At 35.3% G+C, this 19896-nt stretch overlaps 1 protein-coding gene across 6 annotated transcripts in view; it reads right to left on the bottom strand.

The window, feature by feature from the left end:
- Positions 1-19896, bottom strand: part of NPHP3 (nephrocystin 3) — a 50367-nt gene that overhangs the window by 15428 nt on the left and 15043 nt on the right. For 4 of the 6 annotated variants that reach the window (XR_003792438.1, XR_003792439.1, XM_029215473.1 and 1 more), the window contains exons 10-20: positions 17866-17969; positions 16781-16895; positions 16381-16524; positions 15777-15874; positions 14653-14755; positions 14147-14229; positions 12488-12626; positions 9917-10081; positions 3194-3288; positions 3032-3076; positions 2496-2618 (exon numbers count right to left, since the gene is read on the bottom strand). Coding sequence is in view for 4 of the 6 variants with exons in the window: in XM_029215473.1 (XP_029071306.1) it covers positions 2496-2618; positions 3032-3076; positions 3194-3288; positions 9917-10081; positions 12488-12626; positions 14147-14229; positions 14653-14755; positions 15777-15874; positions 16381-16524; positions 16781-16895; positions 17866-17969 (1214 nt within the window). In the remaining 2 variants the exon portion in view is untranslated. The remainder of the gene's footprint in view (positions 1-2495; positions 2619-3031; positions 3077-3193; positions 3289-9916; positions 10082-12487; positions 12627-14146; positions 14230-14652; positions 14756-15776; positions 15875-16380; positions 16525-16780; positions 16896-17865; positions 17970-19896) is intronic. The other 2 variants (XM_029215476.1, XM_029215477.1) reach the window with 1 other exon arrangement.

The following is a 19896-nucleotide window of genomic DNA, read 5'->3' as shown; positions in this document are numbered from 1 at the left end:
TGTGGGTTGCAAGAATCAACATTGTGAAAATGACTCTATTACCCAAAGCAATCTATAGATTCAATGCAATCCCTATCAAACTACCACTGGCATTCTTCACAGAACTAGAACAAAAAATTTCACAATTTGTATGGAAACACAAAAGACCCCAAATAGCCAAAGCAATCTTGAGAACGAAAAACGGAGCTGGAGGAATCAGGCTCCCTGACTTCAGACTATACTACAAAGATACAGTAATCAAGACAGTATGGTACTGGCACAAAAACAGAAAGATAGATCAATGGAACAGGATAGAAAGCCCAGAGATAAACCCACGCACATATGGTCATCTTATCTTTGAAAAGGGAGGCAGGAATGTACAGTGGAGAAAGGACAGCCTCTTCAATAAGTGGTGCTGGGAAAACTGGACAGGTACATGTAAAAGTATGAGATTAGATCACTCCCTAACACCATACACAAAAATAAGCTCAAAATGGATTAAAGACCTAAATGTAAGGCCAGAAACTATCAAATTCTTAGAGGAAAACATAGGCAGAACACTCTATGACATAAATCACAGCAAGATCCTTTCTGACCCACCTCCTAGAGTAATGGAAATAAAAACAAAAATAAACAAATGGGAACTAATGAAACTTCAAAGCTTTTGCACAGCAAAGGAAACCACAAACAAGACCAAAAGACAACCCTGAGAATGGGAGAAAATACTTGCAAATGAAGCAACTGACAAAGGATTAATCTCCAAAATTTACAAGCAGCTCGTGCAGCTCAATAACAAAAAAACAAACAAACCAATCCGAAAATGGGCAGAAGACCTAAATAGACATTTCTCCAGAGAAGATATACAGACTGCCAACAAACACATGAAAGAATGCTCAACATCATTAATCATTAGAGAAATGCAAATCAAAACTACAATGAGATATCATCTCATACCGGTCAGAATGGCTATCATCAAAAAATCTAGAAACAATAAGTGCTGGAGAGGGTTTGGAGAAAAGGGAATACTCTTGCACTGCTGGTGGGAATGTGAATTGGTAAAGCCACTATGGAGAACATTATGGAGGTTCCTTAAAAAACTACAAATAGAACTACCATATGACCCAGCAATCCCATTACTGGGCATATACCCTGAGAAAACCGTAATTCAAAAAGAGTCATGTACCAAAATGTTCATTGCAGCTCTATTTACAATACCCAGGAAATGGAAACAACCTAAGTGTCCATCATCGGATAAATGGATAAAGAAGAAGTGGCACATATATACAATGGAATATTACTCAGCCATATAAAGAAACGAAATTGAGCTATTTATAATGAGGTGGATGGACCTAGAGTCTGTCATACAGAGTGAAGTAAGTCAGAAAGAGAAAGACAAATACCGTATGCTAATACATATATATGGAATTTAAGGGGAAAAAATGTCATGAAGAACCTAGGGGTAAGACAGGACTAAAGAGACAGACCTACTAGGGAATGGACTTGAGGATATGGGGAGGGGGAAGGGTAAGCTGTGACAAAGTGAGAGAGTGGTATGGACGTATATACACTACCAAACGTAAAATAGATAGCTAGTGGGAAGCAGCCGCATAGCACAGGGAGATCAGCTCGGTGCTTTGTGACCACCTAGAGGGGTGGGATAGGGAGGGTGGGAGGGAGGGAGACGCAAGAGGGAAGAGATATGGGAACATATGTATATGTATAACTGATTCACTTTGTTATAAAGCAGAAACTGACACACCATTTTAAACCAATTATACTCCAATAAAGATGTAAATAAAATAAAATAAAATAAAATAAATAAATTATGAGAAGTGAGTAAATTTCCACGTGAGACAGAAAAACACCCTCGTAGGGCTTAGAGATCAGAAGGTTGTCTCAGAAAAAGGTGGTTCTGCCAGAGGCAAATTCAAACACACCAGGAGAGACAATAAGACAGTTACGAAGGACTTCCCTGGTCGTCCAGTGGTTAAGACTCAGTGCTTCCACCGCAGTGGGCAAGGGTTCAATCCCTAGTAGGGGAAATAAGATCTCACATGCCATAGGGCACAGCCAAAAAGACAAAATAAAAACTTAAAAAAAAAAAGACGTTTATGAAAAAGGGTAATCCTTTCTTTAAATTCTGACACTAGTCAGATTCTCTGTAGAGCCCAGAGTCTGTTTTGAAGGCTATACTTTGAAATATCTGAATATCCTGAGAGGCAGACATCATGAACCGCCTCTCTGGGTGGTCTGGATTTAAACCTGCTTCAGTGAAAGATTAAGATACAAAGCTATCTCAAGAGTATTCCAGGTCTTTCTTGTTTACCTCTTGGAAAAAGTAGATGTTGTGGCAATTTGCAAACTGTATTAAAATTTCTCCCACACCGTTTTATACTTCAGTTACCACTGAAACTGGACTAATTTTTAAATGAAGAATGCCATTTTTCTTTGTTACACTGAACAACTGCTTAAATCTGTTTTTCTGGGAAAAGGTGTCCTACAAATAAGTTTCTTACCTTTTATAGAGGTTTTGAGACACAAAGAGGTTAAGAAGGCAATCGTGCAGCTTCTGTTTACTTCCCTGCTGCTGGAATAGCCAAGGCAGTTCATCTGCACTCCTCCAAGTCACTCGGTCCTGACTATTAGAAGAGAAGGGACAACATTCAATAATACATTGCTACAATTAGATCACTTTAAAAGGCTACAGACAAATGCTAAAGGAGGAGAGAGACATCTGAGATATATCTCTGACTCTGAGTATAATCTAATGCTGAGAAAGCTAGGTCAAAATCAGAAACTTGACCAATCTAACTATGAAAACAAAGTGATATTCAGGACCACTGACCAAACTCTAAAGTTTATTTTCCTAAAATTGAACTATTAAAAAAAACATAAAAAGACACAAATATACACACACAGGTATAAACAGACACACACATATTTTTAAACTATTTAAACTATTTAACTAGAATAAAATAAAAATAATAAAATGATCCTGCATTGATACCACTTAAGTTTAAATCTTCAGCATAATATTAAAAGACTGACTTACATAATCATCTTTTGTTCTTTTGGCATTAACAGGAGAGGACTTAACCTTTTAAAATAATAAGGAAATTTTTATACATTAAGTTACACAAGAAAGAGAAATAAGGACACAGAGGTAGAGCGTGTTGCAGAAGCTACAGAAAAACAACATGGACATTTATAATACCTTAGCTGCATGGTGAAATAGTTGGTTAGCTTTTGCCTATATGAAGAAATAATGGTGGGACCTTCCATGTACTCTAGTCTCACTGTTTCCCAAGCCTATGGAGAAAAAGAAAAAACATTACAGTCTATTTTCTGTAAGTCACTGTACAATCTAACAATGAATTTGTAAAAAGAAATTTATAATTATTTCAATTTTATAGTTGTATAATAGAAAGAGCATTAGAATACTTTAAAATTTGGTATATATTTATGCGATAAACTGACATGAGAATTCCTGTAAGAACTCAAAATATAATTCAATTCAAACTTCTGGTGAATACATTAAAAATCTGAAATGTGTTATGCAAAAGTACTAAAAAGAGCAAATTATATTTAAGTGATATACAATAAAGGAGAAAGATAAGCCTGTGAAATTACAAACATTCCACACCTGCATATATAACACAGCATACTCAAGTGAAAGACTTCATTTACATTTGTTTACATGTATAAATCAACCATGGCATTGCAGATGATAAGAATTATATTGGTATTTCTGTGGTATCTGTTGTGATTTCTCCTATTTCTTGTTTCATTTGGGTCTTCTCTCTTTTCTTCTTGGTGACTCTGGCCAGAGGTTTGCCGATGTTTTAAATTTATTTATTTAGTTTTATTTTTGGCTGCATTGGGTGTTTGTTGCTGCACGCGGGCTTTCTCTAGTTGTGGTGAGTGGGGGCTACTCTTCGTGGCAGTGTGTGGGCTTCTCATTGCAGTGCCTTCTCTTGTTGCAGAGCACGGGTTCTAGGTGCACAGGCTTCAGTAGTTGTGGCGTGCGGGCTCAGTAGTTGTGGCTCATGGGCTCTAGAGTGAAGGCTCAGTCACTGTGGCACAGGGGCTTAGTTGCTCTGTGGCATGTGGGATCTCCCCAGACTAGGGCTTGAACCTGTGTCCCCTGCATTGGCAGGTGGATTCTTAACCACTGTGCCACCAGGGAAGTCCCGAGGTTTGTCAATTTTGTTTACCCTTTCAAAGAACCAGTTCTTGGTATTATTGATTTTTTCTATTGTTTTTTAAATCTCGATTTTATTTATTTCCTCTCTGATCTTTATTGTCTCCTTCCTTCTGCTGACTTTAGGTTTTGTTTGTTCTATTTCTAATTCTTTTATGTGGTGGGTTAGGTTGTTTATTTGAGATTTTTCTTATCTCTATGAACTTCCCTCTAAGAACTGCTTTTGCTGCATCCCATAGATTTTGTATGGTTGTGTTTTCATTGTCATTTGCCTCAAGGTGTTTTTAAATTTCTTCTTTGATTTCATCATTGACCCACTGGTTTTTCAGTAGTATGTTGCTTAGTCTCCATGTAATTTTTTTTTTCTCATTTATTTTTCTGTGGTTGATTTCTAGTTTCATGACATTTGTGGTCAGAAAAGATGCTTGAAATAATTTCTATACTTTTAAATTTGTTGAGACTTGTTTTGTGCCATAGTATGTGGTCAATCCTACAGAATGTTCCATGTGCACTTGAAAAGAATGTGTATTCTGCTTTATTTGGGATGTAATGTCTTGAAAATATCAATTAAGTCTAACTGTTCTATTGAATCATTTAGGATCTCTGTTGCCTTATTGATTTTCTGTCTCAAAGATCTGTCCATTGATGTGAGTAGGGTATTAAAATCTCCAACCATTATTGTATTCCCATCAATTTCTCCTGTTATGTCTGTTAGTATTTATTTTATGTATTTGGGTGCTCCTATATTAGGTGCATATATGTTGATGAGTGTAATATCCTCTCCTTGTATTGATCCTTATATCATTATATAGTGTCCTTCTTTATCTTTATAGCCTTTGTTTTAAAGTCTATTTTGTCTGATATGAGTATTGCAACCCCACTTTCTTGTCATTTCCATTTGCATGAAATATCTTTTTCCAGCCCCTCATTTTCAATCTATATGTGTCCTTTGCCCTAAAATGGGTCTCTTGTAGGCAGCATATTGTCAACTCTTGTTTTTTTCTCCAATCTGCCACTGTGTCTTTTGACTGGAGCATCTAGTCCATTGACAGCTGAGGTAATTATTGATAGATATGTATTTATTGCCATTTTAAACCTTGTTTTCCCATTGATTTTATATTTCTTCTTTGTCCCTTTCTTTTTCTTTTTGTTTTTCCTTTCATGGTTTGATGATTTTCTTTTGTATTATGCTTACGTTCTCTTCTTTTTGGTTTTTGTGAGTCTATTGTATGTTTTTGATTTATGGTTACCCTGTTTTTCAAGTATGTTAACCCCTTCCTATATCTACTTGCCTTACACTGGTAGTTACATAGGCTCAAACATATTCTAGAAAAAAAAATCTACATTTTCTTATGCTCCTCTCCCATGTTTTATGATTTTGATGTCCTTTTTTACATCTTCACGTTTGTCCTTTTGCTGTTTGTTGTGGTTCATGTGTGATTCTGTGAATCACCACTCTCACAGAAATTGTTCTTTTTAATCTGTGTACTGGCTTATTTAAGTGATTTACTTTCCAATTGTGGTTTTCTCTTCCCTAGAGACTTACTTCTTTTCTATTTAGATAAGATCTTTCAATATTTCCTTTAGTATAGGTTTAGTTTTGCTTGTCTGAAAAATTTTTATTTCTCCTTCTATTCTAAATGATAATCTTGGTGGGTGGAATTTCCTAGGTTGCAGGTTTTTCCCTTTCAGAACTTTGAATATATCTTGTCACTCCCTTCTGGCTTGCAACGCTCCTGTAGAGAAATCAGCTGATAGCCTTATGGGGGTTGCCTTGTAATCAACTCTTTGTTTTTCTCTTGCTGCCTTTAGAATCCTCTCTTTATGTTTAACTTTTGCCATTTTTATTATAATATGTCTTGGTGTAGGTCTGTTTGGGTTTATCTTGTTTGGGACCCTCTGTGCTTCCTGAACCTGGATATCTGTTTCCTTCTTTAGGTTTGGGAAGTTTTCAGCCATAATTTCTTCAAATACATTTTCAATCCCCTTTTCTCTTTCTTCTACTTCTGGGATCCCTATTATGCATAGATTGGCATGCTTTATATTATCCCATAGGTCTCTTATATTGCTTTCATTTTTTTTTTCATTTGTCTTTCTGTCTGCTGTTCTGATAGGGTGATTTCCATTATTCTATCTTCCAGATCACTTATTCATTCTTCTGCATTATTCATTCTGCTATTCATTGTCTTAAGCTCAGTTTTCATTTCAGCAAGTGAATTTTCTAATTTTTCTTGGCTCTTCCTTATAGTTTCTAGTTCCTTTTTACAGTAATCTGTATTTCTATCAATAGTCCTTCTTAATTCCTTCAGTATTTTCATTATCTCTTTTTTGAACTCAGTGTCTATTAGACTGAAGAAGTCTGTTTCATTGTTTGTTCTTTAAGAGGAATTCTCTTGATCTTTTAATTGGGAGTGGTTCCTCTGATTCATTTTACTTATATTTCTCTTGCTCTATGAGTTTAGGAGAAACAATTTTCTACTGTGGTCTTGGAGGGCTATTTTTACATGGCAGCATCCCTGAGTAGGCTGTGTGGGTTTAATATTTTTTGGTGCAAGGCCGTAAGAGAATACTATGAACAATTACATGCCAACAAATTCAACAACCTAGAAGAAATGGACAACTTTCTAGAAACATACAACCCATTAAAACTGAATCAAGAAGAAATAGGTAACTTGAACAGACTGATAACTAGAAGTGAAATAGAATCTGTAATTTAAAAACTCCCTACAAACAAAAGTCCTGGGTCAGATGGCTTCACAGGGGAATTCTACTGAATGTACAAGGAAGAACTTATACCAATCCTTCTCAAACTCTTCTAAAAGACTGAAGAGGAAGGAATACTCCCAAAAACACTCTGTGAAGCCACCATCACCCTGATACAAAAACCAGACAAAGACACTACTAAAATAGAAAATTACAGGTCAATATCTTTGATGAATATAGATGCAAAAATTCTCAACAAAAAATGTTAACAAACTGAATCCAACAACACATAAAAAAGATCATACACCACAATCAAGTTGGATTCATCCCAGGGTCACAAGGATGGTTCAACATACGCAAATCAATCAATATGATACACCACATCAACAAAAGAAAAGACAAACATCACATGATCATCTTAATAGATGCAGAAAAAGCATTTGAGAAAATTCAATATCCAATCATGATAAAAACTCTTACCAAAGTGGGTATAGAGGGAACATATTTCAACATAATAAAAGTTATTTATGACAAACCAACAGCCAATATAATACTCAATGGTGAAAAGATAAAAGCTTTCCCGCTAAAATCTGGAAGAAGACAAGGGTGACCACTCTCACCACTTCTCTTCAACATAGTATTGGAAGTCCTAGCCACAGAAGTCAGACAAGAAAAAAAGTAAAAGTATTCAAATTGGTAGGGAAGAGTTAAAATTGTCATTATATGCAGATGACATGATACTATATATAGAAAACCTTAAAGACTCCACACAAAAACTATTAGAACTGATGAACAAATTCAGTAAGGTAGCAGGATACAAGATTAACACACAGAAATCCATTGCATTTCTATATACTAATAATGAAACATCAGAAAGGGAATGTAAAAAAAACAAACAAAACAATCCCTTTTAAAATCACATCCAAAAAAAAAAAAATATGGAGGAATAAACCTGACCCAGGAGGTGAAAGACTTTTATGCTGAGAACTACAAAACATTAATAAAGGAAACTGAAGATGATTCAAAGAAATGGAAAGATATCCCATGCTCTTGGATTGGAAGAATTAATATTGTTAAAATGGCCATACTACCAAAAGCAATCTACAGATTTAATGTGATCCTAATCAAATTACCCATGACATTTTTCAAAGAACTAGAACAAGTAATCCTAAAATGTATATGGAACCATAAAAGACCCAGAATTGCCAAAGCAATTCTTAGGAAAAAGAACAAACCCTCCCAGACATCAGACAATACTACAAAGCTATAGCAATCAAAAACATGGTATTGGCACAAAAACAGACATATGGATCATTGGAACAGAATAGAGAGCCCAGAAATAAACCCAGACACCCACTGTCAATTAATCTTCAACAAAGGAGGCAAGAACATACAATGGGGAAAAGACAGTCTCTTCAGCAAGTTGTGTTGTAAAAGTTGGACAGCCACATGTAAGTCAGTGAAGTTAGAACACACTCTCACACCATACACAAAAATAAACTCAAAATGGCTTAAAGATTTAAATATAAAAGACATGATACCATAAAACTCCTGGAAGAGAACATAGGCAAGACATTCTCTGACATAAATCGTACCAATGTTTTCTTAAGTCAGTCTCCCAAGGCAATACAAATAAAAGCAAAAATAAACAAACAGGACCTAATCAAACTTACAAGCTTCTGTACAGCAAAGAAAACCATAAAAAAACCAAAAAGACAACCTATAGACTGGGAGAAAATATTTGCCAATGATGCAACCAACAAGGGCTTAATTTCCAAAATATACAAACAGCTCATACAACTCAATAACAAAAAAGCAACAGAATCAAAAAATGGGTGGAAGACCTAAACAGACATTTCTCCAAAGAAGACATACAGATAGCCAATAGGCACGTGAAATTATCTCATCATCGTTAATTATGAGAGAAATGCAAATCAAACTACAATGAGGTACCACCGCACACGAGTTAGATGGCCGTCATTAAAAAGTCTACAAATAACAAATGCTGGAGAGGGTGTGGAGAAAAGGGAACCCTCCTACACTGTTGGTGAGAATGTAAGTTGGTGCAGCTACTATAGAAAACAGTATGGAGGGTCCTTAAAAAACTAAAAATAGAATTATCATATGATCCAGCAATCTCACTCCTAGGCATATTTCTAGACAAAACTATAATTCAAAAAGATACATGCACCCCTATGTTCACAATAGCACTATTTACAATAGCCAAGACATGGAAAAAATCTAAATGTCCATTGACAGATGGACATTCATGAAAAAGAATGAAATAATGCCATTTGCAGCATGGATGGACCTAGTGATTATCATACTAAGTGAAGTAAGTCAGAAAGAGAAAGACAAATACTGTATGTGGAATCTAAAATATGACAAAAATGAACATATCTGTGAAACAGAAACAGATTCACAGACACAGAAAACAGATTTGTGGTTTCCAAAGGGAAGGGTGGGGGGAGAGGGAAGGATCGGGAGTTTGGTATCAGCAGATGCAAACTAGAATATGGAAAAAAAAAGTTATATTAGTCATTATTTACTATGTGCTAGACATCATGTCTAGGACCTTACCAGGATCAATTAATTATTTACCACCTCAATTAATTATCTTTACAACCCCTGAGGTAAGCTGCAAACATCTGCCCAAGGCTCAGAGAACTTGCCCAAGGTTACATTAAGCTGTGAAGAGCTGGGCTGTGTATTGAGGCAGAGTGACTTACAGAGCCCAAGTTCTTAAAACATACATAATATACCAGCAATTCAATGAAATATAAAATTGAAAAAACTACCTTTTAAAGTAATAGCCATTTCACAAAGGTACTTACTTCATAAGAATAATATTAGCCAAATTTGGTATCTAACCTAAAATCACTGGAAAAAATTTTTGTAATGCCAAATTTGAGATTTCAATTTTGTCTTGTAATTGAAATATTTAAAATGATGTGGTATTATATAGCATAATACATATGCGATGATATGTGGACATTTCAATAAGTGAAAAAACCTTATTAAGATAACATTTACCTGTAGATGTTGAAACTTGAGCAAACCACAACCATAAGTCAACAAACACATTTTGTGTAAACTGTGAATAAGGGAGGTCAAGACAGCCCAGGATAGCTCAGGATAGAATTCCATCAATTCTGATTCACTCACACCATTGTGACTAACATTTACAAGGCAGAGAATCTAGGGAGAAAAAAGAATTAACAATGATTATAAAGCACTTCTATTAGTAACTAACAGCCATTATTTCCACAATTCTTTTAAACTTATTAACTTATTTGAGTTTATCATTCAAGTGATTTAATAAACTAAGAAACAGATTTCTTAAAATAAAACACACTTTCCAAAAGGCACTAATAAGATAGTGTACATATAAAGTCTAGCACACCAAAGATAACACACATATAGAAAAAGTTTAGTGAAAATTAAAACTGCAGGAAATGTATTATTAAAACTAATGACAGAGTTCTGATTCTGAGAAGATGGTGGAAGAAAACAGTCCTCCTACTACAAATGCCTGTTAATGTCAGATAACATGTAACAAAACATTTCCAAAAGCACAACTGAACCTGCAGAAAAGAAAGGGAAATCCCCCAAGTATCCCAAATAAATAGGAAACTGAAAATTAGAGGGCTAAGTGCTGGAGCTGCTGTCCCTGGGTGAAGTGAGGAGAGAGGATAAGCAACAGTCTCGTAACTTAGCTTGGGTTTTCACACCCACAGTCAGGATGGAAGAGGAGCCTTTAAGCTCTGTGACGCAAGGAGCTGGAACTATGATAGAATGCTTGCCAACACAGGGACCTATCAAAGGCTGTCCCCTTAGTGATGGAGTGCCTGAGGGAAACAGCGAACAGACAGAAGACTGTGGGCTTAGAGGCAGAATGAAAAGTCAAACCCAGGGGAACCCCCAACCTGAGAAATAGACATAAAAATGGATCCAGGTTAAAACTATAAGAGTTCTGCAAGGTTGCTAGTAAATTTCCAAAAATTAAATTGAATAACCAGAAACAAACAATTTTAAAATGTTATTTTAGCTATAAAGTCCTTAGAAACAAATTTTAACAAAAGATGTTTAAGACTTTTATGGGGAAGAAGATAAAATGTTATTGATAATCATCATTCAAGAAGATGACTAAATAAATGGAGAGCTATTTAGCTTTCCATGAAGGAGAAGACTTATATGATAATTTCCCCCAACTTAGCCTCTAAATCCAATGCAACTACAATTAAAATTGCATATTGACAGGAATAAAGACACACACCTACTAGAGAATGGACTTGACGATATGGGGAGGGGGAAGGGTAAGCTGTGACAAAGCGAGAGAGTGGCATGGACATATATACACTACCAGACGTAAAACAGATAGCTAGTGGGAAACAGCCGCATAGCACAGGGAGATCAGCTTGGTGCTTCGTGACCACCTAGAGGGATGGGATAGGGAGGGTGGGAGGGAGGGAGACGTAAGAGGGAAGAGATATGGGAACATATGTATATGTATAACTGATTCACTTTGTTATAAAGCAGAAACTAACACACCATTGTAAAGCAATTATACTCCAATAAAGATGTAAAAAAAAAGTTGCATATTGAGTTTCCATGGCACTTTGCTGAGCCAATTCTAAAAATACATGTGGGAAATTAGCCAAAACAACTGTGGAAAATATTAAGAGGGGGTTTGCCTAACCAAATATCAAAGCTTACTTTAAAGTTCTAATAGTTAAGACAGTGGTATTGACAAGGAATAGTAAATTGGAACAGAAGAGCCTAGAAACAGACTCTTGTTTATATGTGAGCTTGATATTTGACAGATGGCATTCCAAATCAGTAGAAAAGATGTATTAAGTACAATGAACAATTAACTAGCTGTATTTTAAAAGATTGAGAAGTAGGTTCCTGGGAATTCCCTGCCGTGGCCCAGGTTCAATCCCTGGTCAGGGAATTAAGATCCCGCAAGTCATGTAGCTAAAAAAAAAAAAAAAGAAGTAGATTCCTTCCTCACACAATAAATAAAAATATATCATATGAGTTAAGGACTCACACATGAAGAACAAAATTATAAAATATTTTGAAGGGAAAAAAATATAAGAATACTTTTATGATAGCAAAGGATTAAAAAAAAATAAGATACAACAGGCATAAGCCATGAAAGAAACTGTTGATAAATCTGACTTCATTAAAATAAAACTTTGTATAATGACGCCATAAAGTTAAAAGACAAGAACAGGAAAAAGACACTGATTTGCAAACTCTATAACAAAGGATTTGTATTCAATATGTAGAACATTTAAAAACTCCTAACAGATCAACAAGAAAAAGTCAACTCCGTTAAAAAATGGGTAAAGGACTTGAACAAGCAATTCACCTAAGAGGAAACAAGAATAACCAAGAAGCATGAAAAGATGAAAAATCTCCATGATAATCAGGAAAATGCAAATTCCCTGAGATATCACTTCTGGCCACAGCACACTATGGTAGTGGGTATAGTATATGCTCAAAACATATTTAGCATTACACGGATTTACTGTTTACTTCAATTCACACACAAACAAGGCAAAATAATCTTCACTTTATAAGTTTACTACACTTTACCTGTTTCATTAGCTCTTTATCCATATCATTTGTCATGGACTCCTGGATAGATCGAAGAACAAGTCTATATAATGAAACAGTATCTTGACACTGGAAACACTGAAGAAGGATTTTATCTAAATTGCCTGCTCTCCCAGCACTGTTGGAATTGAGAACAGATTTAATTTCTTACAGTCTGCCAACATCTGTGAAAAATTTGGGGTAAATAAAAACAGTGCTCTATTTTAACTCTATGTTTTGTACTGTTTAACTGGTAACAACAGGAATTCAATAAAACATGACACAGGAAAACATTAGTTTTATGGGGCTGCTAGAGTCATCACAGTTATTTTAGTGTATTACCATTTAATTCAATTCAATAAACATATGCTGGGACTTAACTATGTATCAAGTAATTACTATACATTATAGAACATAAAAATGAGTAAGACATGGTTCTTATCACCTAGAGGCATGCCGCCTACCTACAGGAAGCAGGAAAATAATTATAAATAAGTATTATTAGTTAGCCATGCAAATTAAATTAAAAAAAATAGAACCAGAATTTGGAAAACATCAGGCTAAAGAAAATCAGTAAATGGGGTTTGTTTTAAAATATTACACAATATTTACCAGTAGTTTCCTTTTTAAATACAAAGATATGCAAAGAATAGGGAAAAAACAAAAAAATGGTTCCATAGTCCCTCTTAAAAGAGATAATTTCAATAACTATTATGAAATGCATGACTCTTGAACTGTACTTATGCAAGCCACTGATGTTCACAGATGTACCGCCACAACTCTGGGGACAGCGAAGATATCAAATATCATGGACAATTCAAAGTTTCAGAAGATTTTTTTGTTTCAAATTTGGTGCTTCAGGTGAGAATGTGGATTTAAGAGACAAGAGTACTAGATTTAGTGTCTAGAATATGAGTTGTGCTAGGATTACAACCTACTGTGATGAATACCAAAACAAGTGTTGATCTTTTTACCTCTGGTTGCGAACAGACAGAGTAGGTGAGGCTGTACTGAAGAAGAAGTAAAAGTAGTAAAACTCTCTACTGCTTATTTAAAGGCAAATTATGAATGGATTTCTAAAATAGAAGACCAATTGTAAGATGAAAGGTTTATCAGGACGTGGGAACAGAGACAATTAAAAATTCCTACCTACATACCTACCTACTGATAGTGAAAGACACCTGAAATAACATTTTTATGCCTTAGTTGTCTCCTCACTTTCTCAAAGCTAGGGGCCTCAAGGAGGCGACAATGAGCACTTCTGGGTGGGCCCCAAATTGAGGGCAAAGATGGCCTTCTTTTGCAGTTGTCTCCTCACTTTCTCAAAGCTAGGGGCCTCAAGGAGGCAACAATGAGCACTCCTGGGTGGGCCCCAAATTGAGGCCAAAGATGGCCTTCTTTTGCAACCTCCAGTCAGGAGAAGGTTATTGTGATGAAAACCAGACAGATATATCCAACAAGTTCTGATATTCAAGGACTAGCAGCAATCTTCAGTCATAAGTCACATTCTCATGGTTGTTAGTATCACTGTTAGAATAAACAGAATCTTAGTGGCCCAAGAGATTGTCATAATGATCAGTTTTCAGTTTCACACGGTGAAGAAGCGTTCTGCAGCAAACACAAACATGCTGAAGATGACATAAAATAACCACCACTTACCACGCAATCATTTTGCCGAAAAGAGTGACATAAAGGGCATTGCAGGTTGTAGCAGAACGACAGTGTCGTTCTAGCTTCTTCTCCTGCACCAGTTTACCAAAAAAACAAAACAGAAATACAAAACCACCCTGGAATTAAGCGGTCTTTACAACCAAGCCATCAACAAATATCCCTGCAGAAATAACACGGTTCCTGCCACCTCATCAGCGGCATCACTGCCGTGTGGTACTGGACCACAGATGCCGTCAACATGCAAATGCTTTTTTGCTTTTAAAATACTGCTTAATATAATATAGCAAACCTTAAGACCAAAGTCTTTTTTATTGCTTCTTCTATATCTGTTATTAGTTTAAGAGTAAATGCATTTAAGAAAGTAATTATTACTAAGTTCCAATTTTCCTTAGAACCATATAGAGTACTAAATTGAATTTTAAGTCTCATATAAGGTGTTTTTAAAAGGAAAGCTATAGAGAGTAAAAGAAAGCAGCAAAATTAAAAATACTTACCTGCTCTTTACTCAATTTAATGTCTACAGAGTGGCATTCTGCGATTATAATAGATTTTGCATCTTTAGGATTTAAAGGGTCAAGATGAAGTGTAGGCCACAACCTTTTATTTAAAGAAAAATGAAATTCTCTTTTAATAATACAACAAAGCTGTAATCTACCCACAAGACTAGTCAAAGTCCATTACAAGAATTAAATTTTTATACTGCCTTCATAAAATAAACAAAATCTCTGTTAGTCATATTAATGGTATTTTATTTTTTAGCAATTAATCACAACAAACACTGTTATAAATAGCTTATACACGAAGTGTATAACATTTCCAGTTCTATACCATCAGTAAAACAACACAGGTATTAGTGCCTGTGAGGAATAGTGTCAGACAGTCTTCGTCCACAGAACACCCTACAACATCCATTCTCAATGGGGTGGTGAAAATTGTTTGTTGGGGAGGGGAAATCTTACTCTCTTTATGCATAAAGCACAAATATACACACATATCTATTTATATTCATGAATTGATATATGATATATGTATGGTATTAACACTTCTTGGTAGGTGATTAGGAAGAAAATCACTAACGGGCTCCTAGGGTGGGGAGGCAAAAATAGGTCAAGAAACACTGCCTTACAGAACTCAACCACTGCAGTCCTTTTTGAGGACTGTTAAGGTGAGCTTACATTTCAGGACCACAGGTCTCTGGTCTATTTTTCCTAGCCCGGCCTTCCCCGTTTTCCTCACTCATAAATTTAACTGCCTACTAGACATCACCAATTGGAGCTACAATCGGCAACTCAAACAAACCATGTCCAAAGACAAAAGTCATGACCTTTGCTCCACAAACCTGCCCATCCTTTGTGTTTCCCATCTCAGTTCATGGAACCACAGTTTACTTAATTTCTCAAGCCAGAAACCTGGGAGCTATCCTAGCTTTCTTTCTCACATCTCTGATCTAACCTCCCACCAAATCCTATAGATTGCATCCTTTTCTTGAATTTGTCCACTTCTCCCCATCCTCACTGACATCATATGAAAAATACGAGAAATACACATATCAAAAACCTTTCTTTGTTTATACTTTAAAAAGTTCATGTAATCTGAAAGAATTAAATTTAGCACTTACCTCCATGCTGGAGGGCATGTTTCCACATTCACAGAAACAATTACTCTTACATTCACTGGCAGTGGATCTATCAGCCATTTCATGTGTTTTTCAACTTGCTTAAAAATATAAAAACAAAATTCCATCTATTAATTCAAAATATTTCAAAAGCAACCCAATAACAGCTCCCCAAGTAAAATGAAATTCTCATTAAATTTCTCATTATTATTAAGGATAAAATCTTATTTTTTGGATGATTTATCTCAGAATATTAGAAGAACAAGTGGCAAAACACTACTATCACTGATCTGAATTCTGGGCATGTGAGGAAATGTCAAGGCCCTAAAACCATGTCAAAATGAACAATATTTGCTAATTGTGAAAATACAGTTGGTCCTTCCCAATAAGATACTAGCACCTACTGGCATATATACATATATATATATATATATATATATATATATATTTTATCCACATAATTCCTCTCTAGAAATTAAGCAGAAATAAAAGAAACAACATCAACATTTTCTTCTCACAAACATATGATTTAAATGTTTGCTACAGTTACTACAAATATTTTTGTCTCTTTCTGAGTATATCAATAGGTTAAAAAGTGAAAACATACCTGAATTTGATCTATAGAATCAATAATGATGATGATGCTGCCTTGATGACGGGCAGAGAGTTTTTCCAGCCAATGTGGAAATTCTTCCAGAAGCTTAGCAGGATCCAATGTCAGAGCAGATACTGACCAAGAATGCTGCATCAACTACAAGGTGAGAACACATGCAAATTAAAGTAGCTACACTGTATCACAACTGGTGAGAAGTATTTCTGTCTCTGCATTTTAAACCAAAATTGTCACCAAAAGGACCCAACTGCATTGAGTATAATTTTTAACCTTATGCAAAACCAAAACAAATGTGTAATACTGAAAATTGGTTTATCATCAGGTACTCAGGCCTGACAACTTCTGAATCTAAATAAAATTTCTGATAACTCCAAAAGATGGTGTACTTTTCTACCTTTAGAGTCAGTCGTTTAATAATCAAGGAAGACTCTGAGCTGGTTGACATGGGCCTCCCCACAAAATGAGAAAGAACTAGTGTGTTAGGGGAATTCTTCTGTTGTAACTGGATCCTGAAAGAAAAAGACCTTTTATAAGACTGATGAAGCTCCTTTACGGTCAACAAAAAAAGAATTCACAATGCATTAAGCATCAAATGCTACCTGTTAGTAATTACATGGTCAGTCAATTTTGAATTAATACGGGAAATTTCCATTTTTACACCACTTTTAGATTCTTTTAAATAAACCATTAAAAATTATAGCTTCATTTTAATTACAAATTGGTGTTACTAACGTAAACCAAAACACTATACATTTGAGGTTAAAGTATTAGTAAAATGAGCATTAACCTTTAATTACAAGTATGTTATTAAAGGAAAATGGAAGTTTCTTTGTTAAATACAAAAGTAGTATTTCCAAACATAACTCTGAATAACAGGGCAATAAAAAGGAAACAACATACACCAACTCCTCAATGTAAATAATAACTATAAGTGAAAGGGAATGGTCTTACCACTTGTTTTTCAATAATATGAAGAACTAAAATAAAACTAAGAGTTTATTAGCTTATATGAACCTTAGTCCATAATTTGAAGAACTAGTTTGCATTCATAGTAAAGATTATCCTTTATTTTGATATTCTTTATGATTTATTCCACTCTAGTCAGTCTTTGTCTTGTTTCAAATATTTAAAATCCCAATGAAACTTTTAAGATGAAGCCAGTAATTGAAAATAAAGGCACATGCCCTCTATAATTCACCTAACTCCATGCCACAGTGACCACTCCCTTAGCTCTGACCTACATAATTTATGTACACAATCACAAATGCTCACATTTCCTATTCCTTTCTCATTCTGTATCTTCTCTCTAACTTTCAAATTGTATATATCTCAGGGTATGAGTCTGTTATATTACTCCTTTTGCTTTTTTAATGTTCAGTACAGGCCCTGCAGCAAGGCAGACATTCAATAATTCATTTTGTTGAACAAGCTCAGTAATTCAAATGATGACGATAACAATTTAATTGCACTGAATCATACCACTTTGATAAAAGAAGGGACTTTCCAGAGCCTGGTCCTCCAGATACAAGAAGGGGTGGAATTGGTGCTGGTGCTGCCACTAGATCATTAAGGCGCTGGTAATACTAGAAATAAAAATGAATTTAAATTGTGAAGAACATGCTTCTTAGAATACTAAATAGAGTCAATTTCTGATTATCCTCTGAAATCAGTGGAGAAAAGCTGCATGAAAAAATGAAATCTACTTTTAATCAATAGCACCCTCATAACTGCTTATTTTTATGGCTGGTTAAATATGTCCAAAGTAGTAAACTAAGAATGGGCCCCAATTTCTCCTACCATAGTATTAATGGATGAGGGGCAACCTTTCAGATCCCCATGGGGCTTTGCACCATTCAGATGTCCTGCAGAATGCTGCAGAGAGACTACTGCATTACCCCAAGTTCCTGAACCATGGAAAGTACCACAGGTGGCCTTGAGGGCACCAGCAGGCACCCTACATCTCATGGTCAGAAGAACACCTGTCCAGAAGAACACCTGTCCTGTCTCAGTTTCCAGAGAAACAAGAGAGGGTCTTGTCTGGGGCCTTGGAGTCTCCCAACATGCTACTGAGAACCAAGCTAGGACACCTGAGATCTTTCTGAAACTGCATGTGTTCCATGCAAAGTCTGAGAACTCCTATTTCCTAGGCTTTCCCCAGATAGGAAAACCTCATTCAGAGCTGAAAAGGACATGCTCAGAAAACTGAAATATCTCAGTCGTTATAAAGGAGTTTCCAGAGTCATCTTGGGGGTTAGGATGTTTATTAAGTGTACCAGTGGTCTAAATGATAGCTGATAAGGAATCAAAAGAATGTGTAATAAATAAGTAGTTTATGCGAGATTTAGGGTAGCAGAAATTTCCAGCAACTACAATAAATAATTACTTGGTATAGTTTTTCAATCAATTTTTCTGTTTGTCATATCATATTCCCCAGGAATTCAAATATTTCTCATAGAAATGATACTTCTCAAGAAGAAAAGGGCTTAATTGATTTATGACCTTGTAAATCCTAACAATTTAGTTCGTGGTCCCAACTAAAGCCCATTTATAGACCCATGTTTCCCACATTAAGACCCCTTGCCATAGAAGAAAGCATAGGATTTGGAGCCAGAAGACCTAGGTTAAAATCTCACATCTGCAATCTACACCCTGTATGCTCTTAGGCAAACTATAATCTGGACCTTAGGTCCTTCATTTATATAATAAAATAGTGATAGCAATGCCTCTCTTATAAAATGACAACAATTTAACATTTACCATATGCCAGGTACCGTGCCAAGTGCTTTATGTGCATGACCTGATTTAGTCCCCCAAACAACCGTGTGAGATAGGTGTTATTAATTATCCTCATTTTACAGACAAGAAAGTCAAAGTTTAGAGCTAAGTAACTTGATCAAAATCCATAGTGAGGAAATGGTGGAACCAGGACATAAACACTGACAGTCTAAATTATGAAAGTCATTAAAAATCCTATAAAAATACAGCTGTTAGTGACAGCTACTGTAATATTCTTCAAGATATTAGTTCTTATATTAATTTTTAAATATTATTAAGTATTTCTGAACTTGAACACAGATTCTTTGTGCACTTCTAGTTTTGTTTATTTGCTTAGATATTTAAGGATGCTGAAGGACTGACCTGCCTACTGCGTTAACTACTCTGCTTTGTTTTCTGAATGTTTGATATTTTGATTCCTCCAAGAATTGGAACAATAGAGAGCCTTCCTATTTTTATCAAGTTTCCTAGGTATCCTAAACTTGGTCTGGTGAATTGCAAATGGTAGCATAATAAACATGTAGTTGATAAATCCTAATCTGTAACTAAACATGTTTGATATTCATAAGTATATTTGAATCTCACACATCTTTCACATGATACAAACCTAAGCACATGTCTCAACATGGATAATTAAGCCATGAGGGCAGATACTAACACAATCCTTAACCTTGACTATAATTAGGTGAAACCACAATTATGATACAGCCTTTAAGCAGTAACTGATCTTTGTTG

This window comes from Monodon monoceros, unplaced genomic scaffold (assembly GCF_005190385.1).
Source record: "Monodon monoceros isolate NGI ecotype Baffin Bay Population unplaced genomic scaffold, NGI_Narwhal_1 Super_Scaffold_11, whole genome shotgun sequence".
NCBI lineage: Eukaryota > Metazoa > Chordata > Mammalia > Artiodactyla > Monodontidae > Monodon > Monodon monoceros.
The sequence above is the reverse complement of the archived record's forward strand: the minus strand, read 5'-3'. Positions and strand labels throughout refer to the sequence as shown.